This window comes from Nylanderia fulva, unplaced genomic scaffold (genome assembly GCF_048542155.1).
Source record: "Nylanderia fulva isolate GAGA-0341 unplaced genomic scaffold, ASM4854215v1 Scaffold13, whole genome shotgun sequence".
In the NCBI taxonomy this organism is placed as follows: Eukaryota; Metazoa; Arthropoda; class Insecta; order Hymenoptera; family Formicidae; genus Nylanderia; species Nylanderia fulva.
In genome coordinates this window covers 1,592,861-1,607,245 of record NW_028189518.1, presented here as the reverse complement: position 1 = coordinate 1,607,245, position 14,385 = coordinate 1,592,861, and the positions used below count along the sequence as shown (strand labels likewise).

Genomic DNA, 14,385 nt, shown 5'->3' with positions numbered 1-14,385 from the left:
TATAACACGTTATCCAGCAGATCAGAGTTTCACTGCCTATCATATGTGAGTACTGATTATCCCTGCGCGTGAATTCTTGATGGAATTTATAATACTATATTCCGTTCTTCGAATGAGAACAGGAAAAAAATAAACAAAAGACTATTATACGTTTTGTTACGTTATTTAGGTCCCTTTATGTATGACAATCAATCTTGCATGATTCGCGATTAACGATGTTATCGGTAAGCCGGAAATTAGGGAATTAGAGAATAGCATATTAGTTCGGATGAGTGTCGGATGCAGTTTCGTTTACACGTAGAATATCCTAAAAAGTCTCCAGAATAATTTCGCAATATTTTTGCGTATAAAAAAAAATAATTATTCCTAAAGCGTATTTGCATGCGAGCTACAAAAACTTTGAAACGCGAAATTTTAAATAAAATAAAGAAAATATCTCGATATTTAATATAAAAAATACTTGATTATATTTTAGAAGGAATGTGTTTGTGAAATACACACTTTGTTCACTTTACCGATAAAATTTGAATACTATGCGAATGGTGAGTAAAACGATCGTTTCCACTCTCTACAAATTCTTTGACTAATTTGCTTATATACTACTCGTACGTGCTATGTATGCAATGTTTTGTAAAAGAAAAAAATATAATAAAGTATATAATGATATACAAAATCCGTGAAATATGATAACCGTAAATATATATAAAAAATGAAGACATTCCGAAAAGTTCAAAATAAAAGATCTTTAGCCTGATAAATATTTAAAAGGTGCAAAAAATCCGTACAGTCTTTCCCTAAACTTTCCTCTCCTATTCTCTGGAGATATCACGCTTATCTTTTTGACGATCCCTCTCGTACCCTAAGATTTCATTTATGGAACATCTTTCAGAGACACATACATACTTTTCCACATTTTTACGTCAACGCATTTAATTTATATAAAATTATTTCTTCTCATATTTATTCGCATTATTTTAATAGAACTAGAAAATTACGAACTCGTGAAATAAATGTGACAGAGTCAAAGCACAGTTATTATGAAACATAAAACTTTCTCACAAACAATGATTTTAAATCCCTTTGCACAGTACGAAACATTACCTCCAACTCGCGATGTCATAAATATAATGGTGGAGCTAGTATATATGTGAATTTGATAAATGTTCAACAAGACACGTAAATGATTCGAGAGTTCTCGGTTTCGCGAAGTCTCTGAATAATGGGACGTCTTGTAATGCTATAAGATTGGCATTTACGTGCGCAGCCAAATTCAATTCTCGGGCGTGCCAAAAGCAAACAAGAGTTAGCATTATGATGTCCAATAGCGCCCTATAATAATGAAGGAAGAACCTCGCGCGCTTTGCATATATAATACGCAGGAACTTGAAAGCCTCTTCAGCTAGCTACTAATTTAACTATTAATAATTTATCGCAAAATTCGTCAAACAATGAATGTATAAATGATCCATATTAAGAGAGCAACTGAGTCATACTGGATTTCGATACCAAATTCTGATAAAAAAAAACACATCTTTAATATCTTTAATATTTTTCAAAAAATAAAATGCTCATGGAATGAAATATAAGAATATTATATTTATATTAAATCCATATCAATAATAATTTTATCGCAGTAAATGAAATATTTATATTCAAATATACAACAAATTTAATATTGTAATTAACTATTTTTTATTTTAACGCAATTATTTTTTATTGTATTAGTTTTTATAATCTTTTTAGCACATTTTTTAATACCTTTTTTAACATTTATATTTTGCTTCTAAAAAATTTTATTATTTTTTTTAATTCTTAAAAGATGAAAAATTTTAATTCTATAAAAAAATTGCTCAATAATAGAATTTCTAATTGTATTAATAATCCTTTTGTTCATTTAATTCTTCAAGAGAAAGGTCACTCATTCTAATATCTTTTATGTAGTAATTATGGAATCTGTCATTTAATCTTTTACTATAATATATCGATTCACTCAACAGTAAATTGCTAGACATCTGTAAAAAATTACTCGCAGTAAAGGCAATGCAATTTTACCAATCGATCGAGCTGACATTCTATAATAATAGTATAAAAAATCACCTTTTATAATAGGTAAAAAGCATAACAATTTTTATTCACTTTTATAGATTTATTATCTCGAGAAATGTGTTAGAAAATAGATAAATGAAAGGAAAAAAGATGGCACATTCACGTGCATTTAACTACGTTTTTCCGTATGATGACGCGTCCAATCGATAATACCATTTGGAACGGGATTGGAAATCAGCGATCTCAACTCGACACACGGATCGCATACGAAAAATGCGCGTGGAAAGAGTAGTCTAGGAGGAGCGGATCGATTGGAGCACACAAACACACGTACACGCACGCGCATATGTATATGTACATATATTGTATATATGTGTGTGATTTCGTGGCACGAACGGAACATTTTTCAACGAGCAATCGAAAGCCAAAAGCACGGAACAAATGGGGATTTTTATTACGAATATCCATTTGTCTGACAAAGTAACGGAGTTTTTCTACATCACTATCGAATCTAACTACGAAAGTCAATTGTGCGATTTATTTTATGAACAATGTAACGCGAGAATCTTAATAATATAAATTTGAAATTACACATTTCTAAATTATTTATATAAAGCCACTTTTTAATGTTATTTATATTGATCAAAAAACGAATGTTTCAACAGTATAAGATGACAATGACGATAAAATGAGGAAAATGTAACCAGTATTGTCATATTACAATTTCATTGATTTAAAATAAATTTAAATTCACCAAAGGCTGTTTAATATATCTAACACTTTTATTAACAATGATTATCGGATGCAATATTTCAATAGCATAAATTAATTAATAATTACACTACCATGCTCATGTTTTAATGATAATGCAGCGATCTTTATTATATGTAAATACAATATTATTTTCATCCTGATTTTTTGAACAAAAAGATACAGTCCTTAGATGTTTCATTTAAATATGCATTTTTCCATTAAGATACATTTACTTCTTGCTCCTTTATTCATTCTATATGACCATTTTTCTTCTAAAAGATCTCAAAGCATTGCGTGCGCTGTTTGATGAAAGTCGGCATTAGATGCAATGCATTATTGGAAACGGTTTCAATAAAATATATCCTTTTCTATATATCTTTCTGCATTGCAGGCTTTTGAAGAACTCGAGGAATTACTAGGAAAACATAACATATGTATCGCTATCAAAGAAAAGTTGGTGAAGGATTCTGGGGTTGCTGAAGAGATCGCCTATGATAATATTGTTTTGAAGTTGTTGACAAAACCACGAGCAAGAGGTAAGAAATAAAGAATTAATAAAACCAGAAAGAGTACTCATGTAGAAAAAACATATAAAAATTATATTTGTTTTCTTTCTTATTGTTAATGTGGCTTTAGCATCCAATCTGTATGCATATGTTTATACGTATCTATGTCATAATGTCAAATATTCCGTTTGATATGTACTTAAGGGATATTATGCTAATATAATACACCATATTTTTCTCTCTCTTTTCTCCCTCGCCTCTCTTTCTTTTCCCCTAAATTACAAATCCAATCTGTAAGTGAACCGCATTGAAATCTTAATCGACGTTTCTCCGATGACACCCTCCCTCCTCAATGGGATAAATGTCATTAAAAAGAGGATTTAAATTTAAATTATATTATCAAAAGAAAGAAAGAGAGAGAGAGAGAGAGAGAGAGAGAGAGAGAGAGAGATGGAGAGCCCTGGCGCGATCTGTTCATTTACGCAATTTTATTCTCTTAATCGATATAAATTACCCTAAAATATAAACGAATCTCAAACGCAAGATTGCAAAATAGTATCGATGACGAACTTAACAAAGATCCTGAATTCCGTTCGGTTCGTTTCGAAAAGTGATGAAATGGGTTCATTAACGAAATGGAAACGCGACTAGCTCCGCAAACGGCACTTTGTTCGAAACTTGTTTAAAATCTACAGAACTCTCACCTAACTCCCTCATTTCTTCCTAAGATCTTCTAAAGCGAGCGAACGCTAAATCCCTAGCTTTCTTTGCAGATCGGATGGATATCAAATGCAGTTTGACTTGTTTAGCTTTAATCGAATGTTTGCACATACATATATGTTCCAGCAAATTATTAAAGAAACAACAAAGTATTTCGCTCAAGATAAGAAATTAAATATTTTTTTCTGATATCTGTATCATTTTCAATGATTTTGTCTTAAAAGAAAAATTAGCACCGACATTTGGAATTCATTTAAAAATCAATGGAATATATTAATTATAAGATATTAATATTCATAAATTCTTAAGATAAAATATAAAAACGTATTGAAAAATATATAAAATTGCAATATCAAATTCGCGTAATGAACTATATAAATGTTACTTGTTACGATAGTTAAGATAAATACAACTAAACGTAATCTAAATATAATCACGCAGTTTGCATGATTACACAGACTAATAATATAATATAGGTATATTTCACATCTCGATTTGTTTAATCGGTATACATTGGTAAACAGAAATTACGTTTATAATTTACATAATGCTAGTATATCGTGGTCATAACTACAATAATAGCAAAACGTATATTTGCACGTAGTGCTAAGAAAATATCAAAATCCTTTAATGTAAATTTATAAAAAAAATTTAAATACGATACAGACACACCGGATATGGATGGCAGGAAAACGAGCAAATGTATATTGCTATTTTCGCGGACGTAAAATGAGAAATGGTGCAAAGCGAAAACAGTTGTAAGGCGCGCATATAAAAATTATGACATTGTCAAATAATTTTCCCTTCATATATATATATATATTCCACTTGCACGTATACAACAACAAGAAGTACAATTAATTACACAAGACTTTGAACACGCGCCGAAATGGTAATCTTATTTCAGAGAAATCGAGATTAATAACTCAATTTGACGAGCAAAGATGTTCCTTTGCCACCTCGGGCGAATAAATATTTCATCCATTTAATCCATTCAACACAGTCCCGAAATCCTTGGTGACTTTTCAAATCTTTCGTACTTACGTAACTTTCTAACAATATTTTTAATAAATAATATTTTCAACGACATTTTTCTTCTAAAGGAAAAAAACTAGTTTTCCAAAATTAATCATTACACGTCTAAAATAAATTTGGCAAAAAGTTTGCAAAAATACTTCAAGAGATATATTGCAGAGAAAAAGAAAGAAAAAAAATTAACATTTCATGAACAGCAAACATGCAATGTCTATTAATAAAGCGGAAAGGAATGATATTTTAAAACTTAGTGCAGGAGATTTTAATATTTTTATCTTTTCCGCTGTACAACTACAAATAAATAGAAATAAAACTAAAATAATATCACATAAAGTACATTGTTCTATATAATTATAGTCTTAAAACATAACGATGGCATGGAAAAAATTACTGCGTAATTTTGTCTCGTTACTTTAAATTAAAAGTACCATTTAATCGAGAAAAGCAGATACGCGATTTTAGCAAACAATATACGATTGTTTAAATGTACCTATACTATAACATTTTCCGATGAGGAAAAAGCATTTCGCGATAAATGTCTATTTTATGCAAGAATTTCCTTGTAGACTTTTTTATAGCTAACTGTTCTCGGCTTCGTCAGGCTCGACCTTATGCTCTCTCTTTTACGCCCCCTCATTGATTTCTACCGGATCCTGTATAATCTTGATTCCCATAGGGAACGCCGTTCACGACTCGGAGCGAGACATTTCATTGGCATTTTTTTCAATAAAAGGCTTGGTCCTTTCTGTGCTTTCGGGAAAATGAGTTTCTGCCGCGATAAAATAAAACGGTATGGTGAAAATTACCGCGGTAATAGAGATAAGACGACAAAAGGTCACCGCGTTTCTCGAACGAAATTTTCGCCCCAGCCCCTTTAACTTTTGTACTTGCCGCAGGCTGCATTATTTTCGGTTCCGATCAAGAAGTTGCCGGAGTCATGAGGGCGGTTAGACGATGCAACGCGACCGGCGCTTTTTCCTGGATTGGAAGTGACGGTTGGAGCGCAAGAGGATTAGTGAGTAACGGTAACGAGCCGGAAGTCGAGGGCACTCTATCGGTCCAACCTCAGGCGAACCCAGTTAAGGGTTTCGGAGAGTACTTCCTCAACTTGACCGTCGAGAATAATCGAAGGAATCCGTGGTTCGTCGGTAAGCGAAGAAGCGACCGAAGAATGTAACGCGACGAGAGCGAAACTTGGCAAATTCTAACTTTGTACAACCACTGGCAATATATGTATTCACGTATGTTGTGTATATAATATATATATATATATATATATATATATATATATATGTATATATACGCGCACGCTTGCGGCTTTGTTACAAGTAAGAAGCCAGACTTTACTCTCAATATATATTGACAAACTTTTAACACGGTTTTACTATCGTAAGTAGACCGATATTTAACGCGATTAATTGGCCACCAAGTAAAACGATCACAATTTTACTAATGTATGTATGGTATTTCTTTTCTAAATAAAACAAAAAATATTGTAACAAAACGAAAAACTCTGATAAAATACAAATTTAGAAAACAGGCTAATAAAAGTTAAAGGCGCAAAAGTTAGACACAATAAACTGATTTTATATATGAAATTTTTCTTTAGTTAATTATTTGAAGTTTCAGTTTTTTTCTTTGGATTGTCTTCAGCATTGATTAGCAAAAGAAATGCACGAGACATTCAAATTAAATAAAGAAGAATTTAAAAAAACAAGTTACGCCTAACTTCTGACTCTTATTAGACTTCTGTTTCCTACCTAAATTTGTATTTAAAAAAGTATTATATACAATATTATTTGCTTCTATAAAAATCACTATTATTCTCGATACGTAAAATTTGAAAGACACGTAAGGACATGTTTCGCCAAGTCGTTTCGGATCAATCATAAAATATATCAAACTTTCACGTACTTGTCAAATGCAACGAGAGCAAATCTTCACGTTAATTTTAGAATTTTGGGAAGATCATTTCAAATGCCGATATCCGAACTCATCCTGGACACCGTACAATACAAAATATACGAAAAATTGCACAACGGAGGAACGTCTCACCAAAGAAAATATAGTTTTCGAGGACCAATTACAGTTTGTTTCCGATGCAGTGATGGCATTCGCTTACGCTTTTCGGTATAATTAAAATTTAATCGTCGACAGATATTTCTGAAAATTGTCGAGAAAATTGTGAAAAGAGTGCTGTTATTCTTTTTCCTAGAGATATGCATCATGAGGTTTGCGAAGGAAAACCAGGATTGTGCGATGCTATGAAACCAACTAAAGGAACAACGCTTCTACAATACCTGCGTAAGGTGGATTTCGAGGGTAAGCTGACAAAGCTATTTCTTGAAAGAGCTTACGAGGTGCGAGTCTAGTCGATGGAATGTTTATTACAAATCAATACGATGTCTAACCCCATGATGTGTTTTTACGTATTAAATAAACTTGAACGCAGTAATACATTTATTAAATAAAAAAAATATTTTAGAAAGACCTATATCTCTATTATAAAATATAGTGAAAAAACTATCTTTACCGTGATTAGTTGCTTATACGTCTCGATCAAGTTTTCATGGTACTCATAGGCGATCAAACGACTACGTTTAAGGTCTAAGCGGAGACAAGTTTAGATTCGACAAAAACGGCGACGGGCCCGCGCGGTACAACATCATACATTTCAAGCAAATCGAGCCGGGCGAGTACAAGTGGATTCGCGTCGGTAAATACCTGGAAGGCGAACTGCGATTGAATATGTCTGGTAAGCCCTTTCTCGTGTCTCGCGACGCATACGAATGTCTGTACCGGGTTTATATACAAGCGTATTATAATATAATGTTCTATAACATCATCATCGTGCATGTGTATCTGTTTTAGAAATCCAATTTAAGCTCGGGCATCCTCAACCACCCGAGAGTGTATGCTCCTTGCCTTGCGAGGTCGGTCAAGCAAAGAAATATGTCGAGGGTGAAAGATGCTGCTGGCATTGCTTTAATTGCACTCTATATCAGGTATGTCAATGACATATCGTTAAGAGTATAATTAAACTGCTAGACCTCAAATATTTGTAATTTAACTTGCCACTTCTTCAATTAAAAAAAAAAACGCGCACCTATTGTATTGTAGTAAATTTCCAGTTTTGATAGAAATTTGGGTAAAAAATACAATATACCTATCTTTGTGTATAGATTCATTTATCTCACAATCGCATAATAATAGAAATTTCAAAAATACTGCATATTGGTTTTGTTCGATATTTTCGTTGGATATCTGTCAAATAGAGAAATATTGTAAAAAAATATACATATATATGTATATTATATATATATATATATATATATATATATATATATATATATAACTAAATATAAAACTAAAATGGATTGTGGCTTGTTAATTAAACAACTATTATAAATATAATAGAATAATAGGGCAAAAAGCCAATGCAGGATGGCTATTGGTTATCCAATAAATTTGTTTCAGGGCTTAAACTCTTAAATCTTATAATCATCCTGCATATTGATTCAAATTTATTCTACTATTCTGTTAATTTTAGTAATTATTAAAGATATTTATATGACTCTCATTTTATTATTTAAAATTGTATATCTATTATATATTTTTATTTTGTGTAATTTATAATATATTGTTTTCAATATGAACATAGAAAAGATTTGTAAGAATTCTACTGTAGAAATCTTCAAATATATATCGAGGAAAGAATTCTTTCTTACGAACAAATATACAAACAAATATCTTTGAATAATGCTTGAATGCGAAAAATCAATATGCTTCGAAAAGAAATAAAATGTTAAGATACAAACGTAGACTAAATTTTGTAACTGTATGGAAATCGAAATATCAAAAGAGAAATGTCGAACACAACAATTTCATATAGTTACTGCGCTTTGTTGTCTAAACAGATACGACATCCCAAAGACGAAACGCAGTGTATTCAATGTCCTCGAGGTACATTGCCCGATGAAACTCATTCGATATGTCGAGATGTTCCGGAAGAGTTTCTACGCCCGGAAAGCGCTTGGGCAATAGGTGCAATGTCTTTTTCTGCCACAGGAATTTTGGTAAAGTATTTCTCTTTTATCACACTCTCTTTTATTCACGAATCTAACTTTCGAAAACCAAGAGAGCTTAAACGAAAAGCACGAAAAATATATGGAGAGAAAAATAGATTTAATTTATCTCTCAAACTCTGCAAAAATTGCATCATATGTCTTATATGTCATATATTATCATATGATTTATATGATTTTTTTTTATAAATAGGTAACGTTATTCGTCGGCGGCGTTTTCCTCAGACATAACGATACGCCTGTTGTACGTGCATCTGGACGAGAACTCTCTTACGTTCTTCTCTCAGGAATTTTACTCTGTTATCTCGTCACATTTGCTTTGATACTTAGACCCGCAGACATTGTCTGCGGTATACAAAGGTAAATAACTAAACCTTTTCGAGTATATTCAGCAAGTGTTCCAACGTAATAGCATTAATCTTTTTACTCTCATAAACTATCCAACTTACTTTATAAATTACATTTTTCATGTACAATTAAATTACTACTTAATTAAAATTTTTTTACTAGTTTTACATGATTTACAAATTTAATAATCTTCCAACTTTTCTTCTCATTTCTTAATTATAATTCATTATAGCAAAAGTAAATATTTTCTTTCATTCTTTTGATATCGCGGAAGAAACAATGTCTAAAAACAAATTTTAAAAAGTTAAACGAATCTAACACAATGAAAAATAAGATAACTAAATCTTTGTGTATCAATCTATAGAGAAAGAGATATCCAGAGCTAGAAATATGAGATATACGCAGAAAATATTTCTCGATATTAATAAAATGTTATTTGAGAGAGATAGAATGTTTGTTGAGATAAAAAATAAAGATATAAAAATAAAAAATTTGATCTCTGCTGACAGATTTGCCGCGGGCTTCTGCTTCACCGTAGTATACGCGGCATTATTAACGAAGACCAATCGAATTTCAAGAATCTTTAATGCCGGAAGCGCAAAAAGACCATCCTTCATATCACCGCGGTCACAACTTATTATCTGCTTTGGATTAGTATTCGTGCAAATCTTAATTAACGGAGTTTGGATAATCATCGATCCTGCCAGAGCGATGCATCACTACCCGACGATGGAAGATAATTTGCTCGTTTGTAACAATTACATCGACGCCAGTTACATGATCGCGTTCGCGTATCCTACAGTATTAATAGTCGTGTGCACCGTCTACGCCGTCCTCACGAGAAAAATTCCAGAAGCCTTCAACGAGAGCAAGCACATTGGTAAGTTTACTTTTTCCGCTTCGTACCACATCACGCATATTGTACAAATATTCGTACCATGTTTCACGCTATGTGCTTTGTAACTCAAAGACTTTGATAACAATTAAAAATAATGATAAAAAATACTTGATTTTTAATTGTACATTGCAATTCAAATAAATGCAATAATAATGCATCATATAACATATACAGAATGTCCCAAAATTAATAGCAAACCTTTTAATGGCAGATTCCTGGGATCTTTTGGAGACGATTTTTCCTCGACGAAAATGTCGAGACATCAATAATTTTCGAGTTATAAAGTGATTGAAAATAAAAGATTTTTCACAAACTATAGTCTTGTGGAAATAAAATATTAACAAAATCACATTCGTTTATTAATTTCATGTAGAGTTTACTTTAATAGAATTTTAATTTAAAGTTTAATTACGAAGATACATGATATGGCAAAAATTAGAAATATGCAAAAAATGATGACCTCCCTCGATATTTCTGCTGAGAAAAAATCGTCTTTAAATGATCCTAGGAATCTGCCATTTGTTATTAATTTTGGGACACCCTGTATATATTCTAGCTGCGAAAAAAATAATAAAGGAAATATCGATCGAAAATTATAAAACATTAATGGATTGAGTCACGCAATTACGTAATTGTTACGTAATTGTGGTACGTAAAAAATACTTACAAAAAAATATTGCATCCTTTATTTGTACGATACGATGTAACGATTATTTAACGAAGGATAAGAGAATAGCATCATTAAGAAACAACATCTCTAATGTAGGTTTAACGATGTATACAACGTGCGTCATATGGTGTGCTTTCATACCTTTGTATTACGGTACCGGAAGCAACGTTGCACTGAGAATTACTTCGATGTCGGTCACAATCAGTCTTTCTGCGTCTGTAACGGTGGTTTGTCTCTTCAGTCCAAAGGTAAAGATCATTTTGAAACATTTGATAATGCTCGGATTTCAAAATAAATATTCTATCACTCAAAGATTGTTGAAATTTTTTGGAATCGCGAGTGTGCTACATCTCGTGTTTATAAATGATAAACAAATCTCAATTTGAATTCAAGTTAATGCATTTGCTCTCTCATATGCATAATATTATAAATTTGTATTTTTATTAATATTTCTCTTGAAATGCACGTTTGAGAAAATAATTTCTGAAAATTAGAATTTAGCATAAAATTCTACTTTTGATGTAAAAAAAAATTAAAATGAAACAATTATCGAATGTCACTCACTGGGCGACCTACTAATTTGCGACCTTAATTTAATTTATTGTAATAACGATTCATGTATTGTTTATATGCGCAGCTATACATTATTTTAATCCGACCTGAAAGAAATGTGCGTCCAACCGTGAGGGCAGGAAGGCCTAATCTGACGAAAAGTTCAGCGATAACTGCCACAAATGCTTCAAATATGATGGGGCCAGTAACGGCGACGACGGTTTTGACAGCCGCAACTTGCGATCAGAATAAAGCAATTAAAAAACATATCGCTATAGACTGCTCCACTCAAAGCGAGTGTAAATACGTTTTTGAACTTTTTTTTCATAAAATATGATTATTCAGGGTGTATACTCTCGGGAAAAACCTGGAATTCTCAGAGAATTTTTTTCTACCTTGAAAAATCCTGGAATACTCATAGAATTTATTTTAAATTCAGAGAATTTTTTTTTAAATTGCCTCTTTGCTTTTATTTTCAAATATAGCTTTAAAGAGTATAAAATTTATTAAATTTATATAAAGTATATTAAAATATATTTTATTATAAAATATAATATTATTATATTAGAAAATATTTTATTTATGTTAAAAAATTATGTATAACAAAAATAAACTTAATTTAAAATTGTATTTAAAATTTTTTTAAATACTTTAATTTTACTTAGAATTTTGAACAAAAGTACATATGGAAAATCATGGAATTTATTTATAAGATTTGAGTATACACCCTGTTATCATTTTTAATATATATATATATATATATATATATATATATATATATATATATATTTGACTTTCCCCTCATTTTTTGTTTGCAGGCTACGAATTACAATTGAAGGATCAAAAAAACGGGAAATCATTAACAACGTGTACTTCGCGATCAACTCAAACGACTAACAACGAGAAGGAATTTGTGACCATTGTGGCGATCAATAAAGAATCGCCGGATGTAATCGCGTCTGTGAATAATAAGGAGTCAAAAAATAGCACAATTACGACAAAACGACTCAATAGCAATGCAAGGGTAGATAACGGACCGCTCTCTCAGAGTGATCTCTCTTTATAGCGGAAGGCAGAAGTGTCTACAAAGAGAGAAAAAGAATCCGTATTAACTGTTAATTTAAAACCAATCTCGAAAAATCCTGTTATCGTCTGATTATTTATTCTTTATATATTATATACGATTGGAACTATGTCAATCAAACTGAACAAGCTAGATATTTTTCAACGCAAAATATCTGTTTCAAAAATTGTTTTAGAAATTATTTGTCATCAGCCCATTAAACACTAACAATAAGTAACAGTAATATAACATCGATGTTATAATTTCCTACTCAACAATAATGTAACCGCAATATAATATGTCCAACGTAACAGTTACGTTGTTGAGTGGGAAATTATAATATCGATATTATATTACTGTTATACTTGGTGTTTAATAGAGATGTCCCTTACCAAAATTTGATGGTAAAATGATAACAATTAGACGCCAAATTATCCAATATTGTGCTCTAAATTATTCATTAGTAGAACAAAATTAGAGTAAATTGAAATTATGCTTATCATACATATATGATATAACATATGTTGTATATCATGATGCGCGATAAATTACAAGTCTATATAATATTAAATTAAGAAAATAATATAAATAAGTATATAATGAACTTTAGAATTAAAAATGTTTCATCTGATTATGCAATATAATGTGCGTGAAAAATATTTGTATAATTAATAGTGCATTTCGCTGTCATGTTGACAGTATATTTACTGTTAATAGATAACAACTGGATATCAATCCTCTTGATAAATATAATTTTAATGAAAACCAAGAGATTCGATAAATTAACTTCACTCTCTTGCATATTTAGTGAATATAAGATAAATATTCAATATTAAATTCTCTTATTTAATTATCTTTTATATAAAACAGTCCAAATTTTAATTGATAATATAATTATTAAATTTTTCTACTATTTCAAAATGTAATAAAAAATGTGTTAAATATTTTAATCTACTAAAAATATTTTGTTACAAACTTAAAGATTTCGTTTATTTTTCTTGATATCAAAAATTAGGACTTTCTTTTACAAATTTATAGAAATCGGTGTTAAAGATATATACTTTTAAAAAAAATTGTGTTGTTTAAATATTCTTATTTTTTTTATATATATAACATCTGTAACATTTAATTACGAAGTAATTTTGTAGTATCTTTTTGTGTATATAGTTATATATCTTTGTATCAAAATCATCTTCGACATCATTTGCATTGTTAAATATAACGAGTGCTATGAAAAAAAAATGTGTAAATATAATCTGATAAATTAAAAAATTTTCCTGTTTAAAGTAAAAGTAATTTTCTGATATTGTATCTACAAGATACAATAATCTGATAAAATTCATTAGGTAAATACATAAATTTTCTAAAAATATTAAGAATAATATTCGTGTGTGTGTATATATATATATATATATATATATATAATCATTGTAAATATCTATTTGTAAATATAACTTAAGTAAATTTAACGTCCACTCTCTTCATCGCGTTTAACATTTCAATAAAACATGTGCACATATACATATACTTTAGAGTAGATATTAAATGTTAAATAATGTTAAATATATATATCTTTTTGTAAATATTTTCTGCAGACTATAGGAATTGCTCTCCGTAGAAATAACATACGCAAATTGCGTAGTATTATAACGGTATAGTGCAAACCTATTTTCAAGCTACGATCCTTGTTAATAAAATTTATTTAAATG

General features: G+C 30.3%; 2 protein-coding genes across 2 annotated transcripts in view; one reads left to right on the top strand and one right to left on the bottom strand.

Annotated features, from left to right (window-relative positions):
- Glurb (metabotropic glutamate receptor B) overlaps positions 1–13,586 on the top strand; it is a 124,531-nt gene extending 110,945 nt beyond the window's left edge. Inside the window, 12 exon segments of the mRNA XM_085479762.1 lie at positions 3,191–3,335; positions 5,957–6,208; positions 7,016–7,190; positions 7,276–7,382; positions 7,666–7,916; positions 7,919–8,065; positions 8,978–9,136; positions 9,339–9,505; positions 10,003–10,373; positions 11,158–11,309; positions 11,699–11,912; positions 12,432–13,586. Of these exon segments, the coding sequence (XP_085335888.1) occupies positions 3,191–3,335; positions 5,957–6,208; positions 7,016–7,190; positions 7,276–7,382; positions 7,666–7,916; positions 7,919–8,065; positions 8,978–9,136; positions 9,339–9,505; positions 10,003–10,373; positions 11,158–11,309; positions 11,699–11,912; positions 12,432–12,679 (2,388 nt within the window). The 3' untranslated portion in view covers positions 12,680–13,586.
- CSN7 (COP9 signalosome subunit 7) overlaps positions 1–14,385 on the bottom strand; it is an 83,016-nt gene that overhangs the window by 63,552 nt on the left and 5,079 nt on the right. The window lies entirely within an intron of this gene.